Raw genomic sequence first — 23,311 nt, 5'->3', positions numbered from 1 at the left:
AAGGAAACCCAAGAAGACATAATTTACAGTGTAAAGGTGTGGGGGTCCTGCTGCTTATTAAAATGCATAATGATAAAGGGCAATGAGTCAGGGGGAGTGTTTCAGATGGTTGTTCTGACCGCCCTAAGATTTTAAGTGATATTTCCAATAAATTTGTTAATGTGCTTGTTAAATTAAAACGTTCCATTTAAGAGCAAAGTGTGACATCCAATAATTAGAACAGAAATATATTAGAAAATACTTTATTATATTAGTACATAATAGTATATACCAATAGGTTTGGTGAGTTTAAACTTATTGCATTGTAAGTTGCAGTATGCCAGTGATGTTCTCCAGATCTGTAAATACTTATAAGTTGGTACTGGTTTATAAGACAGATCAGGCTGCTTTGATCTGTTACATAGTTGTGAAAAAAAAAAAAAAAACATGAATAATTGTACTTCAAAAATGAAAACAGTAAAGCTCCTTTTAAGGATGACCACCTGTAGTTTCAACTCACGTGAAAGATGCTGTAGAACTGGAATTTGTTTAACAATGAACAGTATAATAAGAAACTGGCTGTTGGAATGGGCTCTAGCAATAAAGACACTTTATTTTCCCAATTTATAATTTTATTGTCATAGTTGTTTGCTTTAATAACATCTGAACACGCTCAAGCACGCTGCCAGAACGCCACACGAGAAACCAAAACTGGGTAAAAGCAAAGGGAAACATGTACACCCAAGATAAACAGTTGGTTCCAACTGGTCAAGTTCTTTCAAACAATTTCATTCGCAAGTTACATCTGGAAATATCTTTTTTTAACTCCAAGCGAAATCCTGGTCCACATGTTTATGGATATAACTCTCAGTGTCATTTTTCAAAGCAAGAAAAAATAAAAGAATTTGAAGAGGGTAAGAAAAAAAAAAAATCATGTAATGAGTAGACGAGAGTAGGAATGGGGAGAAGGTGGAGGGGGCTAACCCAGAATGGCATAACAGAGCTCTCAATATGAGAAAGCTGACTCCTGTGGACATCATCTTTGTCTTTTGTTTAAAAACAGGTTTCTTTTTCATTAGCTGATTTTTCTGAAGCTGATCTTCAACACGGAGAAGGGGGCCGTGACAGGGAGGTGCCGTCGCCACTGTCCTCAGTGGCGACGGGTTGTAATCGAGCTCCACCCGTTCCTTCTCCTCAAGACTCTCAGACAACTCGGTCCTCTTCAGTCCCGCTCAGCAACCAGCTTCAGAACCTTACCGATGGCAATGGTTTTACCTGACACACAAACACAAAACGATCAACTTCTCTGCTTTTTTCCCCCCAAAGTCATAATCAAACATTACTGGCTGTCTTGTTCAACATTTCCAGGAAGGCATGGACTGAAATATTGTTCACAGCTCCAGTCTGAAAATGACACAAGAAGCACCACACATTGAATGTTCACCATGGATCTAAGAGTCAGGGAACAACCGACTCCAACATTTTTGCACAGGTGCACCCAACTTTCTTTCTTGGGTGCACCAGCACAAAAGTTTTACAGGTTCACTCTTTTTTAAAACATGGCTGCCTGTCCTTTTAGGCACTACTGACTGGTAAATGATACACTAACAATCTGGTCAACATAAAGTTCTTTATTTGAAGCACAATTCCACAAGACAGGTAACTAACTGAAAGTGTTTGTGCTTAAAGTGCTTCTCTGAGCTGAAATTTAAACTTAAAACATCTCAAGATAAATAAAATCTAAATTAAAAGTGTTTTAAGGACTCCAGTCAGTTATTACACTGGTCACCAAGAGCAGCAAATGCTTTCTTTGAGGCAGCATAGATTCCTAAAACAAATAAAAAGATAATACCATTTACTTCCCAGATCAAGAGTTTATAATGAGTTTATAACTTTTTAGCCCTGGTTCGGACTGTCGGACGAATCCGGCCTTAATTTAACATCATCACAAAGAGGTTGTCAATTGTTCTTTTCATCTTCATTGTCAACCGCTGCTACCGTCACTCTAAATCTGATGGGCTTAGACACACTCATCTCTCTCTGTCTGACAGCAGCATTTTCAAACGTACACACACACACACACACACACACAAACAAAGGAATATCTGGACCACGGCCAATCAGAGGAGGGTCCCACCCGTCACTATCTCTGATTGGTTTAGACCACGATATGGGCCTAATGCGTGTCTGTTGTTGAACCAAAGGGAGGCTTTCAGAGTCGCAGAGACTTTTTTTTTTTTCTTTTTTTTTTACAGTTAAGAGCATCTTTTGCTCTTTTTTGTGCCCAAATTTAATCAATACAGTTGCGTAGGCATCAGTTTGATGATACTATGAGAGGACATCAGTGAAGAACTAATTAAGAGCCTGTTGGCACCACAGTGTATTAAAGGTCATTTGATGTTTTTCGTGTGCAATTTTCAGCCCTATATCACGTTAGTTGAAAATTCAATGAGTGGATGATCCTGGCTATATTATGATATGCTGTCAGTTCTTTCATTGTTAATTAAATAGTTTTGAAAGTGACCCAACAATATCGTTTGCCAATGCTGCTGTCATAGAGTTGTAGTTGTAGAGTTAACTCCATCACACACTTACACGTTAGAGACTATATCGACTGCAATCCATTTAAATTTATCCCGGTAGTGTAGCTATGATCTCGGTTTGGACAGCCCTTAAATCTACTTTACATTTCTTGTGGCCCTTTTTCATAAACCATGAAGCAATGTTGTCAAAAACTGAAGTCTAACTGAAAACTTCTAGTCAATCAGAAATAGATTCCCAGTGTTTGACTAAAAGGCACAAGAAATCTCAATCTAAAGGTGTCCACACGTTTGACTGGTACCCAACATGCATAACATAAACCTTCATTAATGCACTCTAGTTATTTACTTTTTCCCCTTCTCTCTTTGTGAGGATTCAATGACTAAAAGAAATTGTATCCCCATTAGTAACATCAACTTGTTTCTCCAGGATCTGTAATTATTTTCATACCATACAGTTTAAAGCTTTACCATCATACCAACCACAGTATGGATGTACAATGGAAACAGAGTAACACTATGCCCCACAGTTATTGATCATGATCATGTCCATCACAGCATTTAAACTTTTTCTTTGCATAATATGCAGAACAGTCTGATTATTCAGATGTGTACATGCGCTCTCCAACGGATGGCCACCTGGAAGTAACCTACCTTCATCCCGTAAAGTGAATCGTCCCATCTGCGGAAACTCTTTAAAGGTCTCGAGGCAAATAGTTCCTGCCGTGCGCAAACGGGCAATGCAGACCTGGTCCTGTTTGACAAATCGAGGTCGTGTCTTACTCTTTTCTCCCGACTTCTTATCTACCAGACAGATTAAGGCCTACAAGAGGAGGAACAACAGAATCCAACACATATACTTGAGAAGGAACAAAAACACTCCATGTTCTTCAACAAATCGCTTTTGAAGGCAGTTTGAAAGGGCTGGGCAACATTAACAGAGTCTTACTGTAATTTGCACTTCCTCGATGCAGGTGTGAATGTGAAGGACTGCATTGTAACCTGGACAGATGATGGATTTGTGTTCAATGATGACAATCTGGGAAGAAGAGATGTAGTGATCAGGAGAGGGCACATCCGAACACCATTAACAAGGAACCAGGGCTCTAGAGTAATTTTTTGCACTGGTGCACCCAACTTTTTTTTCTGAGGTGCACCAGCACAAAAGTTAGGTGCACCCAAATTTTCAAACGCATTGCATTTAACACTGCAGTTTTGCAGGTTCACTTTTTTTATTTAAAAAAAATAAATAAAAAAAATAGCTGTCCATTTAGGCAATATTGACTTGCAAACGATTAACTAGCAATCTGGTCAAAATAAAGTTCTTTATTTGAAGCACAATTCTACAAACTTACTGAACTTAACTTACTAACTACTTACTGAAACTCACTGAAAAAGTGTTGGTGTTGGAACTCTCCTCACAGGACGCAGCGGGGGGTAAGTCAATGTTCATAAATGATATTGCTAATATGGGATGTCATACAGCTTCATGTCAAGAGGCGAACTATCCCTTTAAACTACATCTTTATATTGGAAAAAAAACAGCGGGCACCTCTGTATTAACCCTTTTAATGCCATGGTTATTTTTGTGAAAATGCTGGGTTTGGGCATCAAAATTTCAAAAGGTTGTGGCTAGACAGTGGTAGCAGATAGAGCCTAACTGTAAATTAGAAAATTGTTGTGGATGACCCAAAGTTTATTTTGGGGGTAAATTTTCCCATCTAATTTGCATATTGTGAATTCATAGGGTGGCGGCCATTTTGAATTTATAATTAATGATAGAAATTATCCAAACATTTGAATAAATAATTGCATATATTTTACAATATTTGCCCCCTACCATCACTAATTATGGTGTACACATACAGTAGGATTAGGAAAACAATAAATTGTAAACCAGTAATGCATATTGTAACTAATATAGTACAATAATATAGCGCACATGCAATGGTCGGTTATTTTTGTGAAAATGCTGGGTTTGGACATCAAAATTTCAAAATGTTGTGGCTGGGCAGTGGTAACAGATAGAGCCTAACAGTAAATTAGAGAAATGTTGCGGATGACCCAAAGTTTATTTTGAGAGTAAATGTCCCCACCTAATTTGCATATTATGACGTCATATGGTGGTGGCCATTTTGAATTTATAATGAAAGATCTAAAATTTCCAATACATTTGAATAAATGATTACATATATTTTACAATATTTTCCCCCTACCATCACTAATTATGTTGTACACATACAGTAGGATTGGGAAAACAATACATTGTAAACTAGCAATGCATATTGTAACTAATATAGTGCACAAGCAATGGTCGGTGGGTCTTTTGACTGTCAGCATAAAAATCTCATAAGACTGTGAGATGACATTGGTGATATTGAGTGTAACTGAAGATGAAGCAAACATTTATAATGGCCCAATGTTTATGTCTGGAGTAAATTTACACATCTGATTTGAATACTGTGATGTTATAGGGTGATGGCCAGATTGAATTTTGAAAATATTTTGCATAAATGTTGAAGTTATTTCAACATTTCCCCGCCCACTAAATGCAATGTTCCACACTTACTCTATACTCAGACAAAATCAGAAAAAAGTGAACATAATCTAGAACTACAACTAGAACTAGAAGTATTTACATGAATAACCACAACTGTAATTGTAACTATAACTAGCCTATGTATAGTGTCATGTGGACACATGCATGTAAGGGTGTGTAAGGGTGTGTGTTTTTTGTTTTTGTTTTTTTCTACTGACGCTTGCTCCGCGTGGAGCAGGTGCTGCGTGATGGCCCCCTCTCCCTCTCCCTCCCCTACCAGCCTTGCGCACTGCCTGGCTCTCACGGGTGAAAGAAGTATCATCCCTGACACGACTACTCCCTCGAGTCATTCTCCGACCCCGTTTACCTCTTCTACCCGCCCCAACATTTCCTCCACTCATTTCGCCATCACCCTGCAAACCCTCCCCATGAGCAGGCACAGCGTGGCCGGTGCGGTAAAACGACCCAACGCCAAGACTTTCACCAGCCCAGTTTTCGCTGCGTGCAGTGCTACCACCACGTCCCCCAACCTCCCCATGAACACCAGAACTATCACCACCATTTGCATTTGGGCCAACTTTAATTTTGATGACCGCAAAAGGGTCGGGGGTGTTTGGTTGTGCAAAACGTATCTCAGCCACAGACTCTGCCACAGGCGAGCCGGGAGAACTCGGATCACTGAACGAAATATCATCCTCTGAAGGCATATATTCCGCTTCAGAATCGGGATCTGCAAACAGTAAGCCTATAACATCAGCTCTAGACATGTTTCGCTTTGCCATTTCACCGTAATCTGCACAATATAAACTATAAACCGCTAGCTCATCAAACTTTGCTACCTCTGTTAGCGCCGCTAAAATCCCACACGTTTCAGTGAGATTTCCTCGAATAAAATACATTGGAGGCATACGTTATTCTGAGTTAGGAATGAAGTAGAACAGGTCTGCCCCCAGTGGAATGGAGTTTGAACAACATTTAACACTCTACATCACACAACAGGCATTTTAATTCAGTATCGCGTCCTGTCGCAATTTTGCGACCACGGCATTAAAAGGGTTAAAAGTTTGTTATGCAGCTTCCATCTGCACAGAAATAGGTTCTCTAACTGTTACTATACTCAAATGTTTAAACTTAATCTACCAGAGATAAACAAAGTTTCTTTGAGCTGATGTTAAATGCCATTTTGCTGCTGTGTGGACTGACCTGGGCATCGAAGGTGCGCCCTGAATGACAGAGGTTCTCAGCGTTACACAGGATGAAGCCAGGCAGGATCTCCTCTTCCTCAATGCCCTTCAGCCTCAGCTTAAGGTTTTCCCCTGGCGCAGCATCATCCGTCTCCACATCATCTGATAAGAGACTCAACACTTCCACCACGTGCTGCATGACAAGAAACAACAGGTGCAAAAACGTAGGATGACACAAGAGACGCAAAGCAAATGCCAACAGCCTGAGGAACAGAGCAGACAAAAGCCCCTCAGTAGTAGAGTGGCAATCAACAATCGAGCAGAATAATTCTTCAGTTACTACCAGACCACACATGTCAGATACAGTGAGTGACAATAGATGCATTTAATACTTATTTTGCCAATGACTGTGTGGGTATTCGACCAAATTTTTTTTTTCGTTTTGTGATGTTAAAAGCAAAGGGAGATCTGAGGTGATGCTCTCATTCATGAATGGTAGGAATTATTTTTTACTATAGCACAGTCAGTGGTAAAGCTGCCCGCATTATGCAGGCATGGCTAACATTTGCCTCTCGTTCGTACTGACCAAATAATAGTGGCACAGCATCATAACAGTGTATGTTTTCAAATAAGGTACGATCCCAGCAGAATCAGGGGGACAACGGTGCAAGTGCCAGCTCTCCCAGCACAACCAGTACACCGATCCAAATACCATGATAAAACTGCATCCTGGAAGAGTGACGACTCCATATTTCTTACCAGGGTTTGTGCACTAACAGATGCACACGCTACCTCTTGAATGCTCCTGGTCAGAAATTAAACTGTTAAAGACCGAACAAAAGAGTAAAATACACACCCCACTTTGTCTGCGACCACCTCAGCTGTCCACTAAGGAGGCACATCAACCCTGACCACCCCCCTTATATTCATACCTTACAGATACAGCAGCGAGGCACATTGATAGGACTACCGTCCTGACTTGGACTAAGGGTTAAAAAAGGGGCAACAAATTTTGTGATAAAATTCACTTAAATCACATTACAGCCCGTCAGTGGAGCACTTTGACTTTGAACTTTGTTATAACTTTTGCCAGGTTTTTGCTCTTTGGGCCGTACTCTTAGTAACAGCAGACTGCAGAAAATACTCATGGGATATCTTACCCTGTTTGGCATCATGACTAGCTGCTGTGCTTTACTGATAGAGCCCGACTCCAGCTTGCCCAGAATCACAGTCCCCATGTCCTGATGAGACAGATTAACAGAGAGGGAGAGAATAACAGTCTGTTTGCATCCAGCAAAGCCAGGAAATCGGTTTAATCTACTGCTTAACTGCTGACAAATCCTGAAGAAGAAATTTACTACACAATTCATCATAGATTGAAAATCCACTGCAAAAAAAGAAAAAGAAAAGCCAGATTTAATTTTGTCTGACTTCAACAAAGCAGAAACAAATTATTAAAAAAAACAAAACAAAAAAAAAACAAAAAAACAAAGTCCAGTATTAAAATACTAACAGTGAGCTCAGGGAGGCAATCTTTAAGGGAAGGGAGTGTTTACCACACAGCATCCCATCTTTATTAAAAACACAATTTTGCACGATTGCTTTTATTTGGAAATTCCTGCAACAACCAAGACCTCTTAATCAGCAGCAGTTATCCACTTTATTTAAAATCCAGCCTTTAGAATAGAAAAGAAAAGAAAACAATGAATCTTACCTTGTATTTATCTACAATGGGCAATCTGACCGGCCCATCGCTTGATCTGTTGAAATTTGGCAAACTGTCCAAGTGTGGAATGAATGGTAGGCCTCTATGAATTTAAACAGAACACAAATGTTAATAGAGATGAATATTTTTCTACTTTCACCATATCAACAGTACAGAAATGCTAAGCAGAGACTTACGTATACCAGGGGCACATGTCAGTGGGCTCCTTTAAGTTGGCCCCCGTCAGCCCAGAGCATGGCATGAAGTGGATGTCTTTCTTCGGGTTGAAGCCAACTTTCTTCAAAAATGGTACTAGTTTCTCTTTACACTCTTCATACCTAAGATTTCAGACAAGTTGGATATCAACCATTTTCAGAGGAAGACTCACAGACGTCAGTAAACATCCATATTCTAACAAATATTAATATCTGTGGTAAATTAAAGATTTTCACTCAAAAGAAAGATCATTAAGTGCAAATATTCTCCATACAAACATACAATTACAACCGACTCTTCCACTTCAACGCATGATATAATGCTTCCTTAAAAAAAGAAAAGAAAAAGTCTTGGAAAACCAAAGGATTTAATCCCGCAAACTCCAAACTGTTGACTAAAATATTTTGTCAGCCTCTGATGACACTACAAATGTGGAGGAATAAAAAAAAAAAAAAATAGCAACCAATCATTTGATAAGAATACTTGCTTTTTTTGGGTGCGACACATTTATCGCAGGCATGAAAATTAAAATGTTTCAAGCAATTTTACATAGAAAAAAAAATATGACAGTCTAACCAAAATCGGATTAACTTCTCAAAACCATAGCAACAGTCGATAATGTGGCTGGGGACCAAATAACTCCACATGTATACACTCAAACTCAAATGGATCAAGGTCCCATTTTTCTGTTTGAAGTTGCTCCGCCACTGATTGGCCTCTGAGCCAGCAAGGAAGGTTGTAACTGAGGGAAAGAACCATTCAAACTAACGACACCTTTAAAGATTCTGCAACACCAGTTTGATGTGTCTAAGCACACACTCACTGGGTCTACATGGAGATCAATTTGATTATAGCTATAGTTGGGTTATGCTCCTTATTTGAGCAAGGGTAATTTTTCTTGGATATATGGCGGTGAATGAATCGAATCATAGGCACAAAGCATGTCATATTCCGATACGACAGGTGGCGCTGTACCCATTTCAACTATTGCTAATAGAGCCACTTCCTGTTGACCTCTTCACCACCAACAACAACAACAAACTCAGGCATTGGAGAAAGATGGCGAACGAAGAGCAAGATGAAGCTACGTCCCTCTACATTTGGTCTGTGATGAGCTGCTTGTTGCACAAACACGATGCACAACGGAGCATTCTCCATCGCGTTGTTTGTTTCTTTCTGACGGCGACAACAACAGGAATATCGTCTCCTTTGACTTCCGGGTCACGACCCCAGGAAAAAAATCTCAAGCATGCGCAGAACGCAAAGTCTAATTCACCACGTGCTTCACCGTCTACAAGCAGGTTTAATTTGACTTTCAACCGAGTTATCTCGGGGTCTTAATCCGACTGCGAGTAATCCAATCCGATCCAATTTCTTGTCCGATTAAGGTGTCTACATGAACTTAATAACTCAGTCTTATTGTAATTCAGCCAATAATTCGATCCTTTCAGTGCCATGTAATCCCACTGACCGATGCAGGGCTGAAAGATCTCTGTGTAGCATGTTTGAATGACTTAAAAGGTACAACAACATGCTAACAAAGAAGTCTTGTTTTCACTAATAAGTCGCAACAGATCCTTAAAAAGGGTTACTGACGGCCAAAGTCAGAAGGAAATCAAATATTAAAGTAATGACTGGGCACCACTCTGTTGTTCAAAATATAAAAATTTTTAATATTTAAAAAGTTAAAATTCAAACTGAGATTCAGTTACTTCGGAACTGGATTAAAATAAAATAAAAATCACCAGGTGCATTAGCACTGATGGGAAACACACACGTCCCATCCACCCACCTCTCCAGGCTCCAGTTGACTGTAGGGTCGTCCATTTTATTCACCAGAACAATCAAGTGCTTGACACCAGCAGTCTTGGCCAACATGGCATGTTCCCGTGTTTGTCCGCCTTTCTCAAAACCAGTTTCAAACTCTCCTTTCCTTGCAGAGATCACCTGTGGGACAAGACAGTTCGTTTGAGGGACATGCACAGCAATTTTCCGAAAAATGTATTTCATTTGAAATGAAAATACTATCTGAAATCACAGGAAATATTTCGGTTGGATTTCGATTTGCAACAACTGTGTTTTGTGTTATTCAAAGTTTTTAATACATCCATTTCCATGTTCTTTACATAGCAGATTCAGAGAATTAAATGAGGAAGACCACTATTCGTAGGTTTACTCGAGTTCTGAACTTTCTTTTTTTTTAGCACACCAGCGGTGCACCAAGGGAGCAGAGTCAGCACACCAGCTACAAAGGGTATTAGGATATTAACACGATATCTGACAACCGGCAAGTCCAAAATCCTAAAAATCATTTAGTATTTACAAGAAGAAATGAAGAATGGACAAAAGTTTTTTCAGAACACTGCTTAGGTGTAAAGCTGTGTCATGTTCTATCACATGATGAACTGTATCAAACTGCTCTGAATAAAACGTACTGAATCATATCATACTCCATGCATCTACATATGTATTGAATGGTCTTTTCTGATATATTCATGCACCTCTGACCATGTTGAACACAAAGCTTTTATGACCTAAAGCATCTAGGATAGTAAAGTACCTTCTAGAACTTACTTAGTTGATAAAAAAAATAAATAAAAAAAGAGATCAAGTTGTTTTTGTTGAAATTTTTTTTTTGTGGCTCGAGTAACTGTACACATCAGTGTGACATCATTTTGTTGTGGGTAGTATTAAAGTACATTCACTAAGATTACAAAAAAAAAAAACATTTGAATTCAATGCTGTACAACAGTACAACATTTCTACACAGAAACTAAAGGGTCACAAGTGGGCTTGCTTTAACAAACTGTGTAGACTATTAAGCCATAAACCTCTTTAATTTAGGAGTTGTGTTAAGTTTACTTTACTGCAACCGTTTTAGCTTCCTTTACTCACCAGAACAGCCAAGTCTGCTTGTGATGCACCTCCAATCATGTTGGGCACAAAGCTTTTGTGACCTGGAGCATCTAGGATAGTAAAGTGCTTTTTGTCCGTCTCAAAGTATGCTCGGCCCACCTCGACGGTCTTGCCTTTGTCTCTCTCCTCCTGATTGGTGTCCAACGCCCAAGACAGATACCTAAGAACAAACAATATGATGTTTTCACAGACTTCGGCAAATGGCATAGAACATGTTCCATGATGTAGACCAAAAGAAAAAATAAAGCAAAGTTGTACCACTTACCAGGTTTCTCTGTTCTTTTCCTTTGCTTCCCTCTCATATTTCTCTAAGGTCCTTTTGTCTACCATGCCTGTTAGATACCTGGAGGAGAGAGGGTGACATTAAAGCAATGCTCATGTGAACAACCTCAAGTCACAATATCACATCTCATTGACAAAAAGATTTAGATTACTTACATGATTTGTCCTCCAATGGTGGACTTTCCAGCATCTAGAAAATACATAGAGAGAGAGTTTGAAATGAACAAAACCAATTAATTTGTACTTTTAGGCTCTTTAGTTGGGAATTCAACTACTTGATAGGGCAGCCAGAGGGTAGAAGGGAAACATAACAGTTATTCCTCCATATACTTTTTCAGTTCAGTGCCATATGAGAACCCCAAAAAGTACAGAACAGTGCTGCTGTTGACAAATCGGCCCCTTTTCCAATTAGCAGGCCATTACTCTTTCAACTTGCACAATATTGTGGTAGCATCAACATACATAATGGAGGATGTGCAATGTCAATGAAAATTCAAGAAAACATAACTGCTTCAGCAGTATTTACTGGGTAATACAAACCAATAAGCTGCATACTTCTCATTTTACTTAACCAACAACAACAACAAAAAAAGAGTACAACTCAAAAGGTTCTTTCAGAGGATTTTCAAACATTGAATTAAAAGAGTTACTGCCTGTGAATGACATGCAAGTTCTTTGTGTGAACGAGCAAGTGAGAGAAGAAAACAAAATTACTATAAAAGTGAGTTTTCATTTCGTCTTGGCTGCTCGTACAAAACTGGAAAAAGCCTGTCATCTTTCCTTAAAGATGGAGTTTGAACAGATGAACCAACAAGGTTATGTCCTGTGATGGCATTCCTTGACAGAATTACACACCCTTGGTATCTCATGTACACACTCATTATAGTGATAATTATTCTGGTGTTTGTTTCTAAACAGTAATACAATTACAGTACAGTACAGCAAGTAAAATTCTGCTTGAGTGCAACATGCTTATTTCTTTTCCACAAGTTGTATCCTCTACTTACTGATTTAATAAAACTGACAGGTGTTTGGCACTGACCTACATGTCCAATGAACACAACATTTATATGTTCCTTCTTGGGGGCATCTGGCTGTACAGGTGGAACCTTTGGCACTAGCATTTCTTCTTCCTCCTCCATCATTTCTTGAGCCGTCTCTTCCACCACTGCCGACTCCCCTGGCCCTCGGTCTCCGCCTCCTGGCTCCTCCTCGCTTGGTTCTGACTCTTTCTGGTCCCATGGTTCTTCTGTGGTCATCTCTGTGTCGCCATTCTCTACAGGAGCTACAAGACAACAGATATATTTTACTCCTTTTCACCTGTTCAGATTCTCCATCACCAAAACATTACAACCATTATAAAAAAGAGCAAATGGAAATATTAATTTCAATACTAACTATAATGGCACTTAAGTGAAGTTTAAAACTGAACTACTGAAAACAAAGCAATGACATGTTCTATTGGGATTTGATTTCAAAGTAGGAAACAAAACCTGCCTTTCTTTTTTTCTTTAAACCTGCATTAAAAAAAAAAAAAAAAAAAAAAAAAAAAAAAGACTACAAAAAGATTAGCCCGCTACTTTCTCATTTAATTCAAGTGAGTTTAATTTACTGACGCTATCAGCCGACACTAAACTGCTAATAACGAGCGCTACATCGTGACAGCTTTGTAGCAGTCACTATAATGGTAGAATTACCTTCAAATATGAGCCGGATTTCCATTCAATTGAAAGCAAATGAAGTGATCTTTTTAAAAGCCACAAAAAACAAATATGAATCAGACACGTTTCAATTGAATGGTTTAAAGTGAACCAACTTGGGAGTAGGAAGAAATTTTATCCGTTAAAAAAAACAAAAAACAAACAAACAACAGCCCTAAAGTTACCCAGAGCCTTTGGGTGGATTTGCAACGCTAAAAATTTCAGATTGGGCAGATTTTCCCGCTGTTTAATTTCAACATTTTTGTTTATCTCAAGTAAATCTTAACTTTAAGTCCTAAAACAGCATTGGCTGTTACTGTCAGTGAAGACGTTAAAACTCCATTCACGCAGTTTTAATCATCTGACGGGACACAGCTAGCACTGCAAGCTTAAGTGTTCAGGCCAGCTTCAGATCCAATGTGCAGAGAAGACACAGACTTCTAAACACCACGGTAAAATGTCATGGTTGCAGAGCGATTACATTCTGAGGCACAAGTTAAAAACACCCACAAACTTTAGAAGTGTGTTACATCACTGTTAAGACAATATTCACCAACTTTAAACAGCTTTGTTCAGCTCGGGACACAGTGCACGCCACGAGCTGCGGCTACCAAGCAGCTCAAATGAATGAATGAGAAGAGGCAGTGCTGAGTGTGACAAAGAGAAAGAAATATTTAATCACTACAGCTGCCCTACCCTTATTCAACAATTAACCAACAGAGCAACTTTATGCGCTGGGCTTGATACTAAGTAAAAGTTATGTTTTCAATTTTTCCGGTTATTCCAAACAATGACATAAAGTTGCACTACTATACAATCGAGATACCTCACAGGCATAAGCACATCTATGAGCAGTTCATATTGATCATATTTTACCAGCATCCAACTCATCCGACTTTGAATGACTGATTCATGTAATGCTCCAATGTTCCTGTTTATTTTGTGGCGTTATCTCCCACAGAAGAAAAGACATGTTAGTTTAAAGTGATAACAAAACACTCCCAATGAATGTGACAGAGCAGAACTGCCACTAAACAAAGACTGGCTGATGTTATTCTACTGCAAGATTCTGTGTTCTGTTGCGTTGTTGTCAACACTCAACACATCACTTTGGGCTTTTTTAATGCAGTATGCGAGGGAAATTTTTATGAGGTCTTACTAATGATAATGCTATTCTGTCAACTTACATGGTTCAAAGTAGTATTCTGCTTTTTCTTCTTCACTAGCTCTGTCACTCTACCTGTATTCCCCCACTCCGAACACCGCTGCCACTGTTCAGCCCTTTCTGTATTCTAAAGATGATCATTCTAATTTTTAAAGGAGCAGAGGAGGGGATTGGGACTCGGACAGAGCAGATAACTAAAGTTCAAGCTAATGGAGAGCAAATCCTGGCAGTGACAGACCAGTGTACAATCAAATCCAGCACGCGTAGTTGCAGTTCACAGGCAACTCTAAACTTCTGAAGGCATCAGATTAGTTTCAAACTTGGGGTGTCCCGTAACTTTCCCAAATTTTATTTCAAATTAAATTTCAAGTCACATAGAATGAAAAGAAACATACAGCTTACAGAAACACACCGCAGTATATGTAAATTAAATACATGGATATAAATCATAGTCTATCAAGTAAAAATATATATTTTTTAAATTTTCTATTTCAAACCCACAAGGCAGGACCAACTGTGAAAGACTGTAAATACAACTCTTTCCAGTACAAAAGCTAATCTAGAGCGCAAAGACTTGATTATTCTCCACCTTTTGGGAAAAATATATCAACCATGTTTGAGTCCCTCCTATCTCGCTCACCATGCAGCCACACCCTGATTTTTCCTCTGTGTCGTCTGCAAACTCTGTAAGCTCTTCGTTGTTGTCAACTTGGCATTCTTATCACCAGATACCAAAAAAGACACAACACCATCTACCAAGAAATCTAGAAAATGTTAGTTTAAGAACCATTTTTTTTTCTCTCAAATGTCCTTAACAGTCAGCACAAAAAGGCTCCAAGGTAATGAGTAGTACATTTGCTATTTGATCACTTACCTGTAGATATTGCCAAACTCAAAACACAAGTGACATATAGTCTTAATAGTGCACATTTCAGCCAGACTTTTTCTATCATGTGATGACAGACAAACATTTAAATATGAACAGGAACAGCACAGAGTAGGAGAGAAACTAACATGGTGAGATTGACTAATATTTCATATCAAATTGAATTAATCTGGGACTCACATGTTTGTGAGTGTGTTGTGCATTGACTTTAATAAGGGCTATGTTACAGCAACAAGTGGTTTTGGGAAATATGCATCAGGCTACGGCATAGATACAGCAAAGAAGTATAAAGATTAGATTAGATTAGATTAAACTTTATTGTCATTGCACAGAGTACAGGTACTGAGACAACGAAATGCAGTTTAGCATCTAAACAGAAGTGCAAAAAAAAGCAGTTAAAGTGTATGTGCATATGTAAAGTAAAGTGTAGCAGTGAATAAATGCAAGCAGTTAAAGTGCAGAGTATGTGCATGTAAAGTGAGGTGGTGAATAAATACAAATGTAGATGAAAAGGTAGATTGGAATAATTACAATGAGTTACACAGTGAGGTATTATGGAGTAAATGGATTAAATAAAATAAATGGAAAAAGATAAATACATTACGAGTGAATACGCTATAGTGGGAAAATGCAGTACTAACAGTTCAGTTCAGTGCAAGGTTCAGTGGCTGAGGGGGTTTGTGTTGCAATCCACAGTCTCTGGGTGTGTGTGTGTGTGTGTGTGTGTGGGGGGGGGGCACCGAGGTTGAGAGTTCAGCAGGGTGACCGCTGCAGGGAGGAAGCTTTTCCTGAACCTGCTGGTCCTGGAGCGGAGAACCCTGTAGCGCTTCCCGGAGGGGAGGAGGGTAAACAGTCTGTGGCTGGGGTGAGAGCTGTCCCGCACGATGCTGCGCGCCTTCCGCAGACACCTCTTGTACTGGACAGCCTCGATGGATGGGAGTGGAGAACCTGTGATGTGTTGGGCGGTTTTCACCACCCTCTGAAGTGATCTCCGGTCCGCGACAGAGCAGCTACCATACCACACCGAGATGCAGTTGGTGAGGATGCTCTCGATGGTGCAGCGGTAAAAGTTCACCAGGATCTGAGGAGACAGATGGGCCTTCTTGAGTCTCCTCAGGAAGAAGAGACGCTGGTGTGCCTTCTTAACCAGAGTTGAGGTGTTGAGAGACCAAGAGAGGTCCTCAGAGATGTGGACACCCAGGAACTTGAAGCTGGTGACACGCTCAACCTCCGTCCCGTTGATGAGGATGGGGGTGTGTGTGCCACTCTTCTTCCTGAAGTCCACAATGAGCTCTTTGGTCTTCTTGGTGTTGAGGGCCAGGTTGTTGTCAGCGCACCACTCTGCCAGATGCTGAACTTCTTCTCTGTACGCCACCTCATCATTGTTGCTGATGAGGCCCACCACCGTTGTGTCGTCAGCAAACTTGATAATGTTGTTGGAACCATGTACAGGTGTGCAGTCGTAGGTGAAGAGGGAGTAGAGGAGAGGACTCAGCACGCAGCCCTGTGGGACGCCGGTGTTCAGGGTGAGGGTAGAGGAGGTGTGCTTTTCTAGCCTAACAGACTGGGGTCTGTTGGTTAGGAAGTCCAGAACCCAGTTGCAGAGGGAAGCGTTGATACCTAGGTCGCTGAGTTTGGTTATCAGTTTTGAGGGGATGATGGTGTTAAATGCTGAACTGAAATCTATGAACAGCATTCTCACGTAGGTGTTGCTATTGTCCAGGTGAGAAAGGGCGGAGTGTAGTGCCGTGGTGATGGCATCTTCCGTGCTCCTATTCTGGCGGTAGGCGAATTGGAGGGGGTCCAGTGTGGGAGGTAGGCAGGTTTTGAGGTGAGCCAGGACCAGTCTCTCGAAGCACTTCATAATGGTGGGCGTGAGTGCGACAGGGCGGAAGTCGTTGAGGCTCTCAGCTTTGGAATGTTTTGGCACCGGCACGATGGAGGTGGTTTTGAAGCATGTGGGGACAACTGCTTGGTCCAGAGACAGGTTGAAAATGTCAGTCAGGACCTCAGCCAGCTGCCCAGCACAGGCCCCAAGTACACGTCCAGGGATGCCATCAGGGCCAGCAGCCTTACGAGTGTGGTGACACTGTTGATGCTGGTGTTGATGAAATCCAGCACGGAAGAGGCATATGTTTCAATGTCCGTGTGGGAGTCCAGTGTGGCCTGGGTAGAAAACACACTCCAGTCTGTGTGTTCAAACCGCTGCTGAAGTGCAGAGCACTCCCTCCGGCCACACTTTAACTGTCCTCACTTTGGGTTTCACACGTTTGATGAGTGGTGTGTACTTGGGGAGTAGAAACAAAGAAAGGTGGTCAGACTGTCCAAGGTGGGGGAGGGGGACTGTTTTGTAAGCATCAGCCATGTTGGTGTAAACATGGTCCAAGGTCTTGACTCCTCTTGTGGGACAGGAGACATGTTGTATAAATTTAGGGAGGACAGTCTTCAGGTTGGAGTAGTTGAAGTCACCCACAACAATAAAGGCTGCCTCCGGATGTAAAGTCTGTTGTTTGCTAATGGCAGCATGCAGTTCTTTCATTGCCAGTTTAGCATTAGCATCAGGTGGGATATAGGCTGCAGTCACAATAGTAGATGTAAACTCCCTGGGCAGATAGAACGGTCTGCACTTAACCATGAGATATTCTAGGTCAGGAGAGCAGTGACTCTCGATGATGGAAGTATCCGTGCACCACGCTTTGTTTACATAGATACACAGACCCCCACCTCTGGTCTTACCGGAGCCATCAGCTGTTCTGTCCGCCCGGAGCATGTAGCGTCCAGCTAGCTCGAAGAAGCTGTCGGGAATGCTGCTGTTAAGCCAAGTTTCCGTGAAGATCATGATGTTGCAGTCCATAATCCATTTGTGTGTGGTGATCCGCAGCCGTAGCTCATCCATTTTGTTCGCCAGAGACCGTACATTAGCGAGGAAAATGCTGGGTAGGGATAGCCGGTGAGGTGTTAGCTTCAGCTTAGCCCTTAGTCCACCTCTCTTACCCCGTCTTTGTTTACGGTCTCGACGCCGCCTGCGAGCACTTCCGGTCGGCGGGGCCGGGTTGATTGTCTCGGTGGTCTTGGCGATCTCCGGAATGAGTTGGAGACCATCGATAAAGTTCACAGAATTGCGAGATCCAATATCCAACAGTTCCTGGCGGCTGTAGGAAGTGTTCCCAAGACTGTTCTGAGTGAACAAACTTGAAACAAGTAGGCAGATAACTATTATTTTGCTAAATCTGGAGAGACGCTGAGCCTCGCGATGTGCACGCGCCGCCATCTTGGTCTTGGTATAACTTGCCATGGAATGGTAATGCTTGCCGTGTTAGAACTCGACCAGCGGAAAACCAGCACCACCAATAAGGCAATCATAAATATGTCTCCACATCTGTGTCATTCAATTTGCATTTGCTCTGTCATGGTTTCGATAAGCTTGTTAGATAATCTATTTTCACACAGACTTATCAGTCAAGATCTTGTATCAATGATGGGAGAATAATACGTGTCAAATATTCTCCAGCCAATAGGGTTAAACTTCTGGGCTCTGCTATGAGAAAATGATCTGCTGTGCATCCAGGACCACTCTCTCAATTGAAGCCAGATGAATCCTGCCATTGTGAACTAGGTATATGTCCCTGTCATGAAGGGCCATTTAAAGAAAATTAAAATAAATAAATAAATAAAAAAAACGGATGGAAAAACCTGCTCTTTAAGTCCAGTCAGGTATGTATGAAGTTAAAGCTAACCTAGTTTTTTTTTTAAGAGACATAGCATTAATGAACCTATGTTTATGCATTTTGCAGACGCCTTTATCCAAAGTTCGACTTACACTCATATCTCAGTAGTGATGCTCCGATCAGCTTTTTTTGGACCGATCACCAAAATCATGATCTGCCCGATTGCCGATCACGGAAGGAATCGGACATTTCCATCCCTTTATCTAGCAGAGAGTGCACCATTTATAGAAATTAAACCGCCAGAGGTAGCTGGGGACATGTAGAACATGAATCTGGTGGAGTTTGCAGAAAACAATTGTTTTTTTAATTTTCTATTAATATTTTAATCTGCCCATATACATCATCCATTGGGTATGATTTCAGCATCAGATTATTAAACAATGATGCAGTGAAATGACTTGAAAATCACCACAGAGGTAGCTGGGGACATTTAGAACAAGAATCTGGTGGAGTCGGCAGAGAACATTTTGATTTGGTTCTAAATGAAGTTTTCAAATCTGACTATGCAGAAATGAGTTTGATTCTGAATATGCTTCAATAATTTTGTTCTATCATTTTGTTTTAATCATTAAAAAGAATGTAGTAAAAAAAACAACCAAGTAATGACAGGTGTATGTATTCCAACAAATGAAAATCAACTTCGATATAGATTTCTGAGTTTACGGGGTGCACTTGAATGCACCATAAATCGCTCACACGCTTTACCGTACGACGCGATGTAAACGGGCACTCGATTTTCAAGTGTAGCTAGCGAGACCGTGCCTCTCCTAAGCGCAGATGGCGTGACCGCAGTAAGTTTCACATCGTTCTGACACACTTTGAAGAAATTCCAGACAGGAGAGGTCATGTTGTCGAGATACACTGTAGAGGTTTTGCCTGTTCGGTTCTGTACACACGTCCCACACCACATTAGAAAGTGGTTGCTAGTAATTTACGTCACGTGATCGGTTTTTTGATCGGCATATTTTTCCGATCGCCGATCAGGCTATTTTTGGGCATTATCGGCCGATCATGATCGGAGCATCACTATATCTCAGGTAGAGTAAGGGGGTCTTGCCTAAGGACCCCTACTGGAGGCAGTACCTTTCATATGGGGGTGTCAGGATTTGAACCCACGTCCCCCATATGAAAGGTGGAAATAAGATAAGACAGAACTTTATCAATCCCGAAGGAAATTCCTGTGCCAGATAGCTCCAACATTGTAATCTAACCACTATGAATTATCTAGGTCCAGTGGACTGGAGCTAGATTTTTTCTTTTTTTTCCAAGGTGTTCTATATTCCTTAATAAATGTTTTGATTCAGACTACTTTAGAGCCTTCTATGAACCAGTTTGCTTTTCCACTGCCCAAAGAGCCACTAGAGTGATCCGTGCAGTGACAATGTTTCTCCACTGTAAACGTGCGTGCCAACACTGGTTGTAAGTTCTATGTTGATCTCAGTTGAACATTTGTTCCCCTTTGTATTGCAGAGACTTCACGCTACACTAAGTTTGATTGGTCACCATAAGTCTGTCCCCAGACCCTGACAAAAGCAGTACTTAAAGCCAGTAAAGAGTTGGCGCTGCCCAGGAACCAGTTTACCGGGCCAAGGGCTGGTTGTAAGATGTCAAAACAAAAAGAGCTGGATTAATTCAGGTACCAGCTCTGACACTAAAACCATTTAAGTGGAAAAGGGTTACACGCATGCTTATAATTACAGTAAAATGACCATGTTCATAAACAAATATGTGCAATCTAATTTATGACAACCGTTATCCTGCACGCTTTGTTAATTCTGGGAGGGTTTAATGCAAGTCTGCTCATGTTACAACAATGAGACAGACTTTGATAGAATGCATGTACCACATGAAACACAGGGGCCCTTCATACATACCGGTGCTCTGTGACACCTCCATGGTGGATATTTTTTCACCAGCAACTGAAAGAAAAACAACGCTGAAGTTAATGTTTAAGTTGTCTACCGGTTCCACTGTATAACTGAAAGAAGAAACAGGCCCAACAGTAGCCAAAAGTATACACTTTGTGTCCCAAAATCAGCTTTCACTTGGCTTCAAGGGGCCAACTGACGATTTTTCGGCTTCCTTTTGATAATATGTTCATGTGTAGGACTCATGGGGACAATAATATAAGACTGTGGAACCATGACACGCTAAACTAAAGTCTGACAATGTTTAAATCCAGGCTGAAAACAGTTCTATTTAGCTGTGCATATGACACCTGAAAGTATTTTATCTGCACTCTTCACTTTTAAATTAATTAATGAATGATTATTTTTTATTTTTCCCCCTCTTCTTTGATTGCTTTTAACTGTGTTTTAATTTTTATCCTTTAAATGCCTTGTCTTTATGTAAAGCACATCGAGTTGCCTGTAGTATGAAATGCGCTAGATAAACATTCCAGTGACATATTTTCCTCCATTCTTGACCAATAGTCCGTCAGAACATCCACGTCACACAACTGACACAAACGTTAACTTTAAGTACTTTCCAATTCATTGTTAAGTGTCAGGCAAAGTTTGTGTGTTGCACAACGACAACAATAACGTCTACCAGTACATATTGCTTTGTGCTATGTAGAATTTAGAGTAAGTTATTACTTTGTAATATCGCGTCACCTACACACTGAGGGACACTGGCGCTCAACAGAGAAACCACACTAGCTGAGAAACATGCTAGCCATTTACCGCTCGTTGGTTGAAGCAGGCTAATGCCGGTTGGGTTAAAGACTTTTTAAAGTTGTAAGACTACTCTAGAAGCCATGGCACCACAAGTCAAAGTTACACAGCGCCAAGCGTACGATAAAACACCAACAACAAAGCATTTAATAGCAATGTCGCTAGCTAGTTTTGTCGCGCTTTAAGAAACGCGTGTCTGTACAGTAGCTAGTGAGCTAGTTGCTACCCTGCCCAGGTTGCCATTAGCTGCTAGCTTACATAGCTACCCAACGTGACTGCACTCACCAGCGGAATCGACATTTCCCGAGTGTTCTATCACGGCACCAGCAGGAACGAATTCGGCAGCATTTATATTGGGCACAAATGGTTTAGCATTCACGTTTAGGCTCTTGAATGCTGATTCAAGTCGTTGGTCGATTGTGGCCTCCACATCGTCCTCTTGTTCCCAGGAATCAGGGGCAGTGTCTCTCGGGTCCATCGTGGGTCTTGGATTTTCACTGAATAAGATTTGAGCTACGCAGTTCTTGGTCCACGTAAAAGTCCACCCAAAACCCAAATGTTACGCTCACCCCTTTCAGTGATTAGAGGTTTCCCAATTCGAAATGTAATTATTTTTTTTCCGTTTCAGGTGAAACACAGCTGCCGGTTTCAGTCGTTCCGGACGCCAGAGAGGATATTCGACTCAGCACTCCCAGAGACAGTCCGCGTGAGCTAATGCGTCCCTTCAGTCGCTCTCCGCGGTGAACGACGGGATATGAAGTCTTTTTCACAAAAAAAACATTCACTTCGTAATAGTTTTGATAGGGAGAAAACTACATCCCCCATAGACCAAGAAGACTTGGTTTAACGTCAGTGGGTTATGACCTTTTCAGAGACCGCATATTCGACTTAGATTTTGTTTGTAGTAGTTTGCCAAGATATGTCAATGGTAGTTTGTAAATAAATACGATACTTTTCTGCTTATTAATACAATTTAATTTAATTTCTATCAATAACAACTTGTGTATACATAACATTGTTTGGGAAAGTTAAGGTACCCCCTTATATTTTTTTTTTTTAAATTATGATTTTTGAGGTCAGAAGTAGATAGCAAAACAGCAGCAAACAGAAAGTGATATGAGTTTTTCTCCCATTGTTGTTTCTTTTTCTTATTTGTTTTTCATTCACGAGTTTCAATAAAAGTAATGACTAGCAACAGGCATGCACAAACCTCTGGGAGAAATTCAGAGTTTCGTAGTCGTCAGTACTGTACAGACTGGTTAGAACTGAATGGTCAAGAATCACCATTACAAATTATCAAGAAATCACAACTCAGAACTCTCAACAAGCAGCAATGACCACAGTAACCCACAAATCATTTGAAAATGATCATCACAAAGCACATTTACAAGAGAAACCAACTTTTTAACCTGAACTTATCTGAACACATGTGTCTTACAACTTGAACAGATTTGCAAGAAGAAGGGCTGAAGATTCACAATCAAAAGCAATCTCCTTGCTTATAGATAAGTCAAATGTTTGCTTTGTTGTAATATCTATCAAGGAAGAGATTACTACATACCAGTTACCCAGCAATTTGCAAGTTGGGTGCTGTCAAAAATGGTGTAGAATGATATTCAGAACCCATCCATCCATCCATTTATCCAGTTCAGGATTGTGGATCGGCCTACTCCAACTGCCATCTGGCCAGAGGTAGAGAACATCCTGAATAGGTTGTCAGTCCATTGCAGAGCCAACACAGAGACAAACAACCATGCACACTCACATTCACTCCTACAGTCAATTTAGAAATACCA

The 23,311-nt window shown here is 40.7% G+C and overlaps 1 protein-coding gene across 1 annotated transcript; it reads right to left on the bottom strand.

Moving 5' to 3' along the window:
- Positions 1 to 228: 228 nt before the first annotated feature.
- Positions 229 to 22,216, bottom strand: gspt1l (G1 to S phase transition 1, like). The gene is made up of 14 exons (XM_075453249.1): positions 21,801 to 22,216; positions 20,715 to 20,759; positions 12,404 to 12,646; positions 11,518 to 11,551; positions 11,345 to 11,422; positions 11,059 to 11,239; positions 9,956 to 10,110; positions 8,145 to 8,285; positions 7,957 to 8,050; positions 7,403 to 7,483; positions 6,262 to 6,435; positions 3,469 to 3,558; positions 3,174 to 3,342; positions 229 to 1,254 (listed from the first exon to the last, which is right to left on the bottom strand). The coding sequence occupies exons 1-14, from the start codon at positions 21,991 to 21,993 to the stop codon at positions 1,202 to 1,204; spliced, it is 1,731 nt and encodes a 576-aa protein (XP_075309364.1). The 5' UTR covers positions 21,994 to 22,216; the 3' UTR covers positions 229 to 1,201.
- Positions 22,217 to 23,311: the final 1,095 nt, after the last annotated feature.

This window comes from Odontesthes bonariensis, chromosome 21 (genome assembly GCF_027942865.1).
Source record: "Odontesthes bonariensis isolate fOdoBon6 chromosome 21, fOdoBon6.hap1, whole genome shotgun sequence".
NCBI classification, from domain to species: domain Eukaryota; kingdom Metazoa; phylum Chordata; class Actinopteri; order Atheriniformes; family Atherinopsidae; genus Odontesthes; species Odontesthes bonariensis.
The sequence above is the reverse complement of the archived record's forward strand: the minus strand, read 5'-3'. Positions and strand labels throughout refer to the sequence as shown.